The sequence below is a fragment of the Phascolarctos cinereus genome, unplaced genomic scaffold (genome assembly GCF_003287225.1).
Source record: "Phascolarctos cinereus isolate Bilbo 61053 unplaced genomic scaffold, phaCin_HiC Scaffold_8;HRSCAF=390, whole genome shotgun sequence".
NCBI lineage: Eukaryota > Metazoa > Chordata > Mammalia > Diprotodontia > Phascolarctidae > Phascolarctos > Phascolarctos cinereus.
Window position 1 is genome coordinate 21,268,040 of NW_027556291.1, and position 15,215 is coordinate 21,283,254.

General features: G+C 37.6%; 1 protein-coding gene across 1 annotated transcript in view; it reads right to left on the reverse strand.

Moving 5' to 3' along the window:
* Positions 1 to 15,215, reverse strand: part of LOC110193009 (connector enhancer of kinase suppressor of ras 2-like) — a 556,515-nt gene that overhangs the window by 13,904 nt on the left and 527,396 nt on the right. The window contains exon 20 of the mRNA XM_078147936.1: positions 1,870 to 1,940. Coding sequence (XP_078004062.1) covers positions 1,870 to 1,940 — 71 coding nt within the window. The remainder of the gene's footprint in view (positions 1 to 1,869; positions 1,941 to 15,215) is intronic.

The window sequence follows — 15,215 nt, forward strand, 5'->3', positions numbered from 1 at the left end:
CTCTGAGTGTGTGTGTGTGTATGTGTGTGTGTGTACATGTGTTCATCCCTCCTTTGTCCATTTCAGATAAGAGTGTGGTTCATTTGATGCTTATTTCTCCCCCCCATCTTCCTCAATGTTTGTATACTCTTCTTATATATTTCAGTTATGAGAAATAGCTAACTCTACCACATCACATCTTCATCCTTTTTATACTAGTATATTCCTCCTTTTACCTTCCCTTCTCTTTCTCCCCTTCAGATCCTTAGAACAGAAACAATATACCTTAAGGGCCTTTGTTTTGCTTATTTAACTTCCTCAGTACTCTTTGAAGACATTAAAGTTCTGAAGGGACACTTTTTTCTTCTCTCCCTGTTCGAATGCTAGCACTATGTCATCACACCGGTCTGGCCAGTTGGCCAGAATTTACCTTTCAAGGTAAATTTTCTTGTGCATGTATTTTAGAATTCCTACTTGGCTCTGATCTTTTAATCAGGAATGCTTAAAAATTAGGCCTCTATTCTAGAGGTGTCAAACACGCAGCCCAGGAGCCCTACACAGCCCACAATATGCATGAGTATGGCTTGAATCAGATTAAAGTATAATGGGAAATACTTAATAATAAAAATATAATAAACATAGATAATACTATGCTTCAGTATTAAATTTTAAAACCAAGTCAATATGCAGCCCATAGGGATCCTTATGTATAAATGAGTGGTTCACATTTGTATTAGCGTTTTTTTTTTTCTATTAGTGTTTGACACCACTACCCTACTCCATTAAAGATCCATTTTCCTCCATGGGATTATACTTAACTTTACAAGGTAATTTATTCTTGGTTGTGAATTTATCTTTTTTTTTGCCTTTTGCAACATTGTATTCCAAGATCTCTGGTTTAGTAGAAGCTGCCAGATCTTATATGATCCTATCTGTATTTCTCTGGTACTTGAACTCCTTCTTTCTGGATGTTTGCAGTATTTTTTCTCTGACTTTTGGCTATGGCATTCCTGAGACTTTTCCTTTGTGGGTTTCTTTCAGGATGTTATTAGCAGATCCTTTCTATCTTCACTTTGGCCTCTGATTCTAATAGATCGTGGCAAGTTTCATTTGTAATTTCTTGAAATACAGTGTCCAGGCCTTTTTTTTTAAAAATCATGGTTTTCAGATAGTCCAGTGATTTTCAAATGATCTCTCCTTGATCTGTTTTCCAGGTCAGTTACTTTTTATAGCAGATATTTTACATTTCTTCATTTAAAAAAATCTTTTGATTTTGTTGTAATATTTCTTGTAGTCTCATGAAGTCATTGATTTCTGCTTGGTCTATTTGGGTTTCAGGGAATCCATTAATTGGGTAAGGTTTATCACTTTTTCTTCTGAGCTATTTATTCTCCTTCCAATTCTTTCCTCCAGAGTTTGTATTTAATTTCTTACCGCTTGTTTAATTTCTCTTAGGTATTCATATAGCCCTTATAAGAAATCCAGCTCTCAGGGAGAAAACTTCCTTTACCAATAGATACTAGCACCTGCTTTCAGTTTAGTCTTATAGAGTTGCCTGGGACACTGAGAGATTACGTGATTTACCCAGGTCTCAACAGATAATATGTGTTACAAGTAGGACTTGAACCCAGTTTTTCTTGACTCTACAACTTGCTCTCTGTCCGCTGCGTATGAACATTTTTACATTTACGTTTATTAAATACATCATATGGAAAAGACTCATGTCCATTATTTACCTGATCATGCAGTATGTATAAACATACCACTGGATAGAAGCATGTGTTCGAGAAAACTTATGTTGAAATCATGTTTTTTTAAAATATGACTATTTCTACTTTTCTTGCCTTATTTCCTAAGTAAGAACTTAAGGCAAGAGATGATTGCCCTTACCTTCACGTGGTTGGATATCTTTTTCATCAGGGGAATAACCAATGGCTGCAAGTCCCAGACGGTTCATCCAGCTGATAAAATAATGAGCAAAATACACTTGTCACTAGACATACTTTAAGATACAAAATTATGGAGAAAATCCTGGAAGACTTAGTGAATACCAAATAGTCCTACTGACCCCTTAACAGAACAATACTTTTCTCATCGGGATAAGAATTGAAATGATATAGGGTAAAAGCCATGATTAAAGCAAATACATCCCAGTTTGATGTCAGTGCAAATTATGTAAGAATCTTTTTTAATCATTCGATCAAAGAACGTTTTTGAATCTAGCAAGTCATTGCTGGTGGAGTATTTCCTATGGTTTTTATGCTATTCCAATTCAAAAGGCTAAATGCCAATCTTCTTTGATTATGATGACATTCAAGCTTAAAAGAATTACCCTGATTACATCAAGAATTAAAAATTTCATTCATCATAATTTTAATGAAAATAAACTAGGATTTTTAAATGCTAAGCAATACCCAATACATGGAAAACACCTCAACAATCTGCATTTTGTAATGGCGAGTTAGAGTTTATACACACACACACACACACACACACACACACACACACACACACAGGACTTCTCCCCAAATTAGATCACTTTTCCCATTTCTGAAAATACTATCAACAAAACAAAAGTTCTAATTTGGGGACATACTTGTCCATTCAAACACAATTTTCATTTTGATAAATTATTTAACTGAAATAGTTCTTTTATAATCTTCCCATTGTAGCCAATACAGGACTTTACAAATAACAGACAGTTGCCAAGTACTTGACTTCCTGAATATCAGACACTAAACTGAGCTTGTTTTTTAAAGGAACTTATTTAAAACTAGAGAATTCTAGAGTTGGAAGGGACTAGCTTATTTAGGTCATGCTGGAGAAAACACGAAGGACAAATGGAGAATAGTTAAGTCAGAGCCCATGTTATAAAAATGGTATAGAACAACCCTAGCAATTCTAAATCATTTAGCAAAAGTTCCAAACCTGAATTCGTATAATTAAAAACAAATTGAACACTAGGAGTAGTCTTCACAAATTTTTTTTTCATACTTTAAGATTCTTTCCTATTGGTATATTTTGATTACAGAGGCTATAAAAGGTAAGATGGCATTGGCATAATAGCCCACTAACAGCCATTTCAAAGATTTTTTTCCAAAAATTGTCTTTAGTTCAGGCAAAACAAGCAATTAGGAATGGAGGTGGCAAAGAAAAACAGATACTTTAGCACCAAAGGAAATAATCCACCAGCAATGACTTGCTAGGACTGCCCACAACTGTGATTGTTTACATTCCAGTTAGAAATGTTCGTTGTAAATACAGTGGGGTTTTGAAGAGAGGGTTTTACGAATAATTTTAACCTGCTTAACCAAAAGGACCTAATCAATAATAATTTGTTGGATTACTAGGAAATTGAATAATTTTGTAAGATCATATTAGTCAAAAAATTCTGACAATGTCACTATTGAAGACAGCTAAATACTTATGATCCAGTTGCATGGTATCTTCTTAAAAAGAGAGCATGGCATACACCTCTTCCAATATAATCAAAACTCCTCACGTGGAAAGGTTCTGGCCCTGTATTCACGGTAAATATTACATATACTCTATTGCTTACACTTTGGCCTTCTGTTAAGTTGATGATCTACAGAAATCTGGATAGGTTTTTCATACATATTTTACAGATTATAGCATTTAGGAACGTCTCTTGGCACCACAAACAAAACTACCACAAAATACATTAAAAACCAAACCAAACCAAACTGAACAACTTCTATTTGCCAAAGTAGGAATTTTTTTTAAATGGACAGATGGAAAGTTGAAAACATTTTCAAACAGATGCTACTGCATCTGATCTCAACAGAAATATCTTGAATCCTATCATTTTATTTTATATTATAAATGAACTTGGGTCTTTTGACATTCAAGTTAGAACTGAACTCCTTTTAGCCCTTAAAAACTATGTCCCCCAAATATACATTAACGAGTAGTCCATCCAGCATATGAAGACGGTCTGATCATTAGTCTTTATCAAAAGATCTGTCCTTGAAGGTTATTGTTACAATCACAATTAACATTGAAGATCAGTAGGTCATTTGGCCATATGTGAAGAATTTCCTTCTGGAACACTACATTGGTCAGAGCAGAATATAGCTTTCGACTCTGATTGACTCTCCCACATTCCCACATCTACAAAAATCCAAAGCCACAAAACCTTCAGGAACAGTTGACCCCTCAGTTTTTCTACATTCTGATCATGGACAAAAAGAGAATTGGGGAATAAATTTCTTAAAAATTTAAGGAATGGTTTCAGATCTGCTCATACTTAGAATTTCTAGGTCTAAAATTGTATAATATTGTAATTATCTATCTAATATGCCAATTTATCCAGATCAAGAAGATAAGATAATTTTTCCTTATTGGATTTATGTATTCTTCTTTAAAAAGGGAAGGGAATGGGTCCATGGATACTACAGCAAGGTGCTGAAATGTATAACTCTGAAAATAGCTCTTCTACCTCTTGTGCTCTCTGGGACCACAGAAAAGCACAGCTTGTATACTTCTGAGTGACTAAGAGATATATGCTACTGTGATCTGCATTGACAGAAAAAAAAATTATCTTTTGAAATGCCACAGTAATTGCTATGGTTACATGTGAAAAAGCAATCTGGGCTGGCTCTATAGGAAGCATAGAGAACCACTTATATCAGAAAATTTCAGAACTACTGCAAGGCTCCATAGTGAACTTTGGAAGTCTTCCTTTCCTCCTTATAGACTTTTGATATGGACAGATTCCATGATAGCTGGGGACAGCAACAAGATCAGTAGTTACTGTGAAGAAGGGACACTGAGGTAGGTTTTCCTAGGAAGAAAAATGAACAGTTCCCTGGGATGGAGTGACTCAGATGAGTCCCAAAGGACAAACTTGCAGAATGGTGTGGAAAGAGAATATAAATCATTGACCACAAAATGGTGGATGGGCCTACTAGAGCCCACAGAGGTTTCTTTCTATCTCTATAACATTGATTTAAAGTCAGATTTTGAAAGTGACCAGAATTTTATAACTACTTTTATGGGTTTAAAAATATCTCAAATAGATCTAAAGGAAATTTATGAGTTAGATTGTTTTTGAATGAGCAGGCACCGACAGTCAAATGATTAACAGATTTTCTTCTTATTAGCATACTTCTTTAATGACAAAGTGTATACTGAAGATTTAGTTTGTTTAATAGCTACAGCTGACATTGTGATATATCACTTTAAGGTTTGCAAAGTGCTTTACAAATATTATCTCAATTTTATCCTCACAGCAGGCCTGGGAGTTTTCCCAACAAACAGGTATCTAAAACATATCAGGACATTATTAATTGTATGATCTATGGAGGAAACGAAGGCAGCTAAGATTTTCTTATGATATTGGAATTTGTAGGGCACTTGGCTCAGATTCTATGTGCTTGACCATGGAATGCCACGTTACATTTAATAATATACACTTTAATAATTATCTAGAATCCTTTCTGGAGAAGGGTACGGGAAGACTACCTTGCTACTCTCTCTTTTACATTGTTTGGATAAATGTATTTTCTCCATAGATGCTATCTAAAAGATAATAAATGTTATCTAAAAAGTGATTAATAGGCAATCTTTTTGGTAGTACCACATATTTTTTTTTGGGGGGCAATTTGGGTTAAGTGACTTGCCTAGGGTCACACAGCTAGTAAGTGTCAAGTGTTTGATCTGATGTCTGATTTGAACTCGGGTCCTCCTGACTTCAGGGCTGGTGCTCTATCTACTGCACCACCTAGCTGCCCCTGGTAGTACCACATATTAAACGATGACAATATCAATGGTATACAGAGTTCCAAAAGAAACAGGGATTTCCCATACATGATCAGGTCCTCCAGATGCTGCTATTTGCAGATGACTTTATGCTGACTATATTAAGTTCAGGACCAATGCTGAGCCTCTTAAACCCAAACCACTCAGAAGAATTTGGCCCAAGTACCCATACAGGCAAAACCAAGTGGATGCAAAATGCGTGTTGTCCAGATTCTGACATTCAGTTGTGTGGACAGTCCCTAGGAATTAATCTGGCAGGAAGTACTTCAGGCAGACACTGACAAAGATAATAAGCCAAGCCCATAATTGAACAGGGAGAAAAGAGCAAGCTAGTTTACCTTTAGGAAAATGTTCAGTGCTTTTAATGAGCCTAAGCTTCTCCCTGAAACAAAGGCCCATTTTTTAAAGAACAGTATTCTTCTAATGATGCTATCTTTCTTTCCACATGTCATGCAATCCATAGTCTCTGAAAGATTAAAACATGCTGATGACCTAAAGGGCAATGAATAGCTACGTGGTAGATGTGAGTAGGCATCAACACATCACCAACAAAGAACTGAACAACGGAAGTGGCATAAAGAATGTCATTGGATTAATGTATGCCCAGAAAAGGAAGTGGGCCGGCCAGTCATATGGTGAAAGCAAAAGGCAAACCCACAGACAGTCTTTGTGGGAAGATATGCTGCTGAGAATTTCTAGGAGGACAAGTCATAGAGTATATGAGGGTTGTGATCCATCAACCAATACACAAGCATTTCTTATGTGCCTACTATGTGCCACTATGTGCTACTATAATCCACTACTGTTGATGACATACAAAATCCAATGAAACATTATCACTAGTGAGCCAGAAACATTTTTTTGAGATTTCCTTAGTATAACTGTTCATTTCATGAGTCAAAAAGTCCATTCAATTTTATTCCTGAACTCAAAGAATTTTTAACAGTACATTTGGATTAGATAATGGTTAAATAGTTTGCTAATAGAGCTACATATTATATCATTCTCGGAATAATGCCTTTCTTTAAAAATCATCTTTATTTTCTTCCCATGGACCCCCTCAGGGTTATGGGAACTTCCTACAGCAGTACCGAAATAAAAATCTTACAGATGTAAGAGTGCCCATTACAATAGAAATTCCACAAAGGTAGGTCTGCGTGAAAACTTGTGGTCCCTTCCAGCTCAAAAGCTGTGATGCTATTCCTCATTGTCAGAGTGGTTGGTCATAATCAGAAGCTCAAGAAGTGCAAAAATCCTCAAATTTTCTTTTAGAGCTTAGTATGTACAGTGAATTGGACTTGACATAACCTTGCCATTAGTTCATGTTCAGACATATGTCAGTCCTGTCTACACAGTATGAAGGGAAGGAGAATGTCTGCACTTATTTGATTAATTTGGAAAATGTACATACATTAATAATGAAATAAAAACATTCAGTTTGAGATTTCAGAACATTTGGAAGAATAATTCAAGACCCTTAGTAAGATCATAATAAATATATGATACTTTTCTCTGTATCAGGCATAGGTCTCCAAGGAAGCATCATCATACCTAATATTTTTCACTAGGAACATTAATACTACTTACGCTGTTTCTCCAATCCTGCTTCATTTTAGGGATTTTAATAACTCTGAAGTACATGCTTTTTTCTTCTCTTCTTAAAAAAGAGAGGCAGAGTGAAGTAATGGAGAGAGAACCAGCTAGGAGTCAAGAAGATTTGAGCTCAGCTTCAAACCGCGACATAAATACTGCTACCTGCCCCTGGGCAAGCCAAAGCGATTAATCTCTCCGTGCTCTGGGCAACTTTCCATGACTGTAAGTTGCACAGTAGCTGCTGATCTGCACTGGCAGAGAAGCTGTTCTCCTTGGGAGGTCCTTATACCAATGGAATCTAAGGTCTGGACTAAGACACCACCAATACAAGTCTGCTTCCGACTGCTTCCAAAAGATTTTGAAAAAATGTTAAAAATTTAAGTCTAAAGTCTAAGGGACCAATGAACTTTTCAAGAATCATTTAAATTCTATCACTTAGAGAGATTTTAAGAATGAAATATTGGCCTATGGAATAGCGCATTTTGAATCAATGCATGTAAAAGTTTCCTCTTGCTTATGACAGGATAAGGCCAATAATGTGAAGGCTTCAGTTCAGCTGCTGCCTAAATTATTCAAGATGATATTTTAAAATCACCCAAAACAATTAAATTTAACAAACATTTCTTAAGGACTCACATTTTTTCCAAGGCCCTGAGCTAGGATGTGGTTGGAATGGATATAGAGCAGAAACATAGAAGACTCCTCATGGTTTCATAAAGAATAAAACATAATGTCAGAGGCAGAAGGAATGGGAGACCATCTAGTCTAGCACACTGAATTTATAGATGAAAAACTGGGGCCCAGCGATATGTAGTACCTAGCCAGAGGTCCCACAAACTAACCAGGGCCATAGCCAGGTCTAGAACCCAAAGTTCTTAGTGTTGTGCTTGTTCGATCAGCCCGTGTTGCCTCAAGAATATAGATTAAAAATGGTTTGTCTGAAGGTAAGGACAATGTTGCTCGCAACCTACTAACGCCAAATCAGTGACATGACGACAGCACGTAACTACGCTGCACTGAATGTTCTATTTACTCAGAAGGGCAGCTTGCGAAACAAAACAGGGAGGTCATTTCAAAAAAGGGTTTACATAGTTATAACATCAACATTGTATCTATACCAGGAACACAAGGACCAGTAATTCAAGATGGAATCACTCATACAATTCCCTCAAAGTTAGCTTACAAAATCCAAATCTCAGAGTTAGAAGACACCTCAGAGAGGATCTGATCCAACACACGCACACACACACACACACACACACACACACACACACACACACACACACCCCTGAACACAAATCTCCTGGGTAGTGGTCATTTAGCTTTGTATTATAGCCCTCCAGTGAGTGGGAACCCTCAAAGTCATGAGGCAGCCTGTTTAAATTTTGGACAGCTTGAATTGTTGGGAAGCTTTTCCTTGATATCAAGGCTGCATTTGCCCAATTACATTTTAATTTGGTTCTGGCAGTATTTGGGAGTTTTGCAGCCCACATGTGGCAGAGGAAGGTGAGTCTGACATCTCTGCTTTAGCCCAAATCTTTTCACCTTGTCCCAAAGAATGAGAGTTTGTTAAATGTTTTATTAACATGTAGGTAAACTCTACCTAAAGCATCCCTCTGTGGAAATGTGTTATCTTTTGCTTTTACATCACCTTTCTTTCCATATATATTTCCCCCACCCGTCACGCACTGGCCCCAGCACCTAGTAAGCATGACAAATATTTTAATTTTATTATTTTTTATTTTTAGGCAATTGGGGTTAAGTGACTTGCCCAAGGTCACACAGCTAGTAAATGTCAAGCATTTGGTCTCAGGTCAGATTTGAACTCAGGTCCTCCTGACTTCAGGGCCAGTGCTCTATCCACTGTGCCACCTAGCTGCCCCCAACCAATATTTTAAAAGAGAAAAAAATCAGAATTAATGAACACACCAACCGAGTCCTGACAGTACATGCAATGTTACATCTTTCCTGCTCTTCAGGATCTTGTAAAGATCACTTTAAGTAACTCAGTAACCCTCTCTTCTAGTTATTTCTGTATCCTGGCCTGTATATATTAAAGGATCACCGATTAAGAGTGGGAAGAGACCTTCAAGTCCATTTAGAATGATGCTCTCATTTTACAAATAAGGAAACTCAGTGCCCAGAGACGTTAAATGACTCACAGTGTACAACACTATGTTAGGTTAGGTCTCCCTATAGACATGGACGTAAATAATATAATGAGAATTCAAGTACACAGCAGAAGTATAATCAGAGGCTCAGGAGAGGTCCGAGAAGAGAGATCACTTTTAGTTGAAGGAGAAAAGGATCACAGAAGGCTTCAGGGAAGAGGTAGCATTGGAAAGACAGGTAGGATATGAAGAGGTAGAAATGGTGAAAGCATTTCTACCACTTCCCAGCCCCCACCTCTACCCATTTCCTCTTCCTCAATACAGAGGAGGAAATATACTATTTTGGTGTTCTTCATAATATCCATCCATGATCTTGCTACACTGTGGTAGAAATGGGAAGACATTTCAAGCAGAGGGAGGCACAGAGGAAAGAATCATGAGAAGTATGTGGAGAATGATAAGTATATAGTTTGATTGGAGTATATAGTATATAAATGAGAATAGGATGACATAAGGGTAGCTATGTGGTGCTGCAGTGGATAGAGCACCAGTCCTGGAGTCAGGAAGACTCATCTCCCGGAGTTTAAATCTGGCCTCAGACACTTACTAGCTCTGTGACCCTGGGCAAGTCACTTACCCCTGTTTGCCTCAGTTCCTCATCTGTAAAATGAGCTGGAGAAGGAAAGGGCAAACTACTCTGGTATCTTTGCCAAGAATACCCCAAATGGGGTCATGAGGAGTAAGACATGACTGAAAATGAACAACAAAAAGGATGACATAAGGCTGGAGGGGTAAGTTGAGGCCAGATCATGGATAGCCTTAAATACCAGATAGAGGTTAGGCATCGAAAAACCACAAAGGACATGATTCAGGCTTAAAAAAAAATTGGAGGGGAAAGCACTGAGATATTTTTTCACTAGACAGGCCCCGATGACAGTTCAAAGTGATTCTAACTTTCTTTTTTTCTGGCAAGATATACAAGCTATTCTGAAGTTTTAGCTAGAAGGGCATATTGCTTTCTTCAGATACTGTTACTATTACACTTTCATTACAGATAATGAACTGTCAAGATTTTTAGGAATAAAAATGATACAAGCATCTTTTCAATAGGGTTTCCTATTAAAACTCATACTTAATTCCTCAAAAAGACAGCTCTATTTCATGGCCCAAGGCAAAGACTGTCAGGACCAAGGTGGCTCCTTCACATTTAATACTAATCAAAAGCAGTTCTCAACTTTAGTCTTTGGCTTAAAAAATCCAGAGGATGTAGCAGATTAATTTCTATGACCTTTTCTCACTTTCTATCACCATGTCCATCATCAGCAAGGCTAAAAGGAAACCTTTTATTACTGAGCTAGAGCAGAGATCACTAGAGCATTCAGTAAGTTTAGTGACTGAGGAGGTGGAACCAATGTGCAGCTCTCTTTAAACAAAATCTCATAATGAACACAAACTCCATTTCCATTTAAAGGGACTAAGGCATCTAAAGGAATGTGGGTGTGAGGATAGAGCTCAGAGCCCTTTGTTTTAGGGCATGCTTACCACCTGCAGCTTTTTGCCTGGGATCTGAAAAGCAAGAGCCTTGAAAGAATACTAAAAGACATGGGGCAGCTAGGTGGTGCTGCATTAGATAAGGCACCAGCCCTCGAGTCAGGAGGACCTGAATTCAAATCTGGTCTCAGACACTTAGTAGCAGTGTGACCCTGGGCAAGTCATTTAACCCAGGTTGCCTACAAAAAAGAAAAAAGAACACTAAAAGACTTTACATACATGGTATACTGATGATCCTGAAGGTGCTTTTAGTTCCTGATAATGAACAATGATTAATACCCACCATGTGCTAGGCCCCGTGTAAGGCATGGGGGGGGTTAGTTTGTTGTTTATCTCTATTCTTTTGCTGCCAGTGAACAGATAGCTCAGATGAAGTGGAACAACCCCAACTTTTGATCCATTCTGCACGGCAAAGTGTTCTAGAAATGTTCTGTGTCGACCTGGAACATCAGGCTCATCATATGCTGGAGTAGGTGGAGGAGCTATACCCTGTCTTAAATCAGAAGTTGTATATCAAACTCCTCTATCATTCTGAAATTTATTACATAAAGTCCTGAATATCCTGTTTTTTGGTTTTTTTTTTGCAATCACTAGTATGACAGCCATACTTATAGGATAACAGGATTTTAGAGCTGGAAGTACCCTTAGAGATCATCTGGTCAAGTCCCTTCATTTTGTAGATTAGGAAACTAAGGTTAACAATAATTAACTTTATATAGAGTTTTGAGATTTGCAAAGTGCTTTGCATATGTTATCTCATTGTTATCTGCAACAGTCCTTTGAGTATCACAGGCATTATGATACCCATTTTACACATGAGGAAACTGAGGCTGAGAGTGATGAAATGACTTGCCCAAGGTGAGTGGCAAATAGCAGAGCTTAGAATCAAACCTAGATCTTTTGACTCCCAATTTCATGACCTTCCACAACTCAAATTCTTCCTCTTTCTACTTCTAGAAGTTCAGAATTGCCATGCTGGCTGGGTACAAAGATCATGGATGGATAGTATGAAGAACACCAAAATAGTATATTTCCTCCTCTGTACTGAGGAAAAGGAAGAGGAAATGGGTAGAGGTGGGGACTGGGAAGTGGTAGAAGAAAGGAAATAATATTGCTTATATTAGTTGTCCTTAGTCACAGTCACATCGGTACTTAACAAGTGGTCAGACAGATTTGAATCTGGGTCTTTTGCTTCTAGATCCCTTTGACCACACCATGCTGTCCCTTGATGAACTACATCCTGCCTTTTCAAGGTCCTTTCTGGCATTAAATCTACTCACATATGACATTTTCAGCTACCTATATCCTTCCATAGCTTTCTGAATCTATGTTTTACTACTCCTTATCACTCTACCTCCTCACTCTTCCAGAGGCCAGAAGCCAAAGAGCAAATATGAATAGACTACAAAGATAATTTACCAGGTAAACATTTAGCAAGACAATTGCCATCATTTCAACATGGGGGCAACTTGCAGGCTACAGATGGTAAGCATGTCCTTGTTATTAAAGTGTTTCTCTGCTTCTGCTGTGGATGTACTGTGGTTATTTTTAGCTCTCACTGAAAACTAAAAGCGGCATGATATAGGAAGCCATGTCAAGAAAAAGCAAAGCTGAGAAATCCTCAGGGTCTTCTGGCCTTTCATTGACTTATGACGGTTAGGATTGGAACTTTTCGAGGAGAATTCATTCATGTATTCAGGAACCAATTATTAAGTGCGTACTATATGCAAAACATCATGCTAGATACTGGGAGAGGAGATACAAATAGTAATAAGAAGAAAAAGAAAAATAGCTAGCATTTATATGTAGCATTTATGTGTAGTTTTGCAGAGTGCCTTACATATATTACATCAGGACAATTACAATGCATCTGTGAGAAGAGTGAGTACATTATTTTTCATGTTTACTTTTTAATATTTTTCTTAATTTCTGTTTTTGAACTTCCAAGTTTCTACAAAGCTCTGATCTTTTTTTATCAGGAATGTCTGGAAGTCCTTACTTTCATTAAAAATCTATTTTTCCCCTGTTGGATTATATTTAATTTTCCTGTGTAAGTCATTTTTGACTGTAAGTCTACATTCTTTGCTTTCTGGAATATCGTATTCCAAACTATGTGTGATCCAAACCGTTGACTCCTCAGTACTTGAATTCTTTCTTTCTGGTTGCTTGTGCTATTTTTGTTCTGACCTGGAAGCTCTGGATTTTGGCCACAACACTCCTGGAAGTTTTTATTTTGGGGTTTCTTTCAGGAGGTAACTGGTGGATTTTTTTCTATTTCCACTTTGCCCTCCTGTTCCAAGAGATCTGGACAGTTTTTATTTCATTTCTTGACTTTTTTTTTGGTCATAGTTTTCATGTAATCCAGTGATTCTTAATTTTTCCACCTTGATCTGTTTTCCAAATCAATTGTTTTTGCTATGAGATATTTTACTTTTTCTTCTATTTCTTCAGTCTTTTGACTTTGTTTTAATATTTCTTGTTGCCTCATGGAGTCATTGGCTTGTATTTATTTGGTTCATTCTAATTTTCAGGGATATTTTTGCTTCAGCAAGTTTTTGTACCTCTTGTGCCAAGCTGTTAATTCCCTTTCTAATTATTCCTTTGATAGTTTTCATTTCTTTTCTATTTTTCCTTTAATACTATCATTTCATTTATAAGAACATTTTTAACTCTTTTAACTCTTTTTTTTTTTGCATTTTTTAACTCTTAAAGAAACCCCCTGCTTCATCTCTTCTAGGAATTCTAGTTGAATCTGTTCCCAAGCTGTGTTCTTCTTTAAGGCTTTGCTTGTAGATGTTTTGGAGCCATTCTCTTTGGTTTGCTTGAGCATCCCTGTCACCATAATAGCTTTTTATAGTGGCATTCTTTTTCTGTTTACTCATTCTTCCAGCCTATTTCTTGATTTTAGACTTCATGTTAGGTTTGGGCTTTGTATACTCCTGGAGGGAAGGTCTGGCTTGGGTCTTACTGCTACTTTCTTGGAGGTAATTGAGTGTTAGGTTATTTCTGTATCTCAGGGACAGGTAGGGGAACTGTGCAAGCTTTCAGTGCTCTCAAAGGGATCTGATGTAGGGTAAAGGCTGATTGCTGCCTCCCTCCGATTTGGTCTGAGCTCCGGAAGTTCCTGACCTGGGTTTGGGTCTCAGCAACAGTAGAATGCTGCTGAATTCAGCCTCTATCAGCCATCTGGGTACCTCTGCTGGTTCAAGATGACAGAACTGCAGGCTTCTCTTTCATCTGACATTCCTACTCTAGTTACTTCTCTGAAGGCTTCTGAAACACTGCTCCACTCCCAGGTTCTGAGCCACAAACTTGCTATTTGCTTTTCAACTAGCTCCTTCTTGGTACAGTGCCTACTGGAGTTTATTAAGTAGGAAAGTGACATATTTAGATCTGTGCTTTAGTAAGATCACTTTGCTAGCTGAGAGGAGGATGGACTAGAGTGGGGAGAGACTAGAGGCAGGCAAACCCACTTGTAGGCTATTGCAATAGTCCAGACATGAGTTGAGGAAGGCCTGTACCAGAAGAAAGAAGGGGGCATATTCAAATATGAAATTGATAGACTTTGGCAATAGATTGGATGGGTGTAAGAAAAGGGAGGAGTTGAGGCTCTACTTACATGTTTTGAGCCTGGATTAGGATATGGAAGGATAGTGATGTCCTCAATAGTAATAGGGAGATTAGGAATAGGGTAAAGTTTTGAGGGAAAGAAAATAAGTTCAGCTTTGGACATGCTCAGTTTAAGATGTCTACAGAATATCCAATTCAAGATATCCTGTAGGAAGTTGGAGATGTGAGACTGCAGGTCAGGAGAGAGGTTAGGGCCGGATAAGTAGATTTGAGAATCAGCAGCATAGAGACAATAATTAAATCCATGAGATCTGATGAGATCACCAAGTGAAATAATATAGAGGAAGAGAAGAGGGCCTAGGAGAGAGCCCCAAGAAATATGTACTGTTAACAGGCGTGACTTGGATGAAAAGTCAGCAAAGGAGAGTAAGGAGAGGTCAGATAGGCTGGAAGAGAACCAGGAGAGAGCAGTGTTCAGAAAACCTAGAGAAAAGAGAATGCTAAGGGAAAGAAGGTGATGGCCAGTGTCAAAGGTAAAAGAGAGGTCAAGAAGGATGAGGATTGAGAAAAGGCCATTAAATTGGGCAATTAAGAGATTATGAGTAATTTTGGAGAAAATGGTCTGCTATC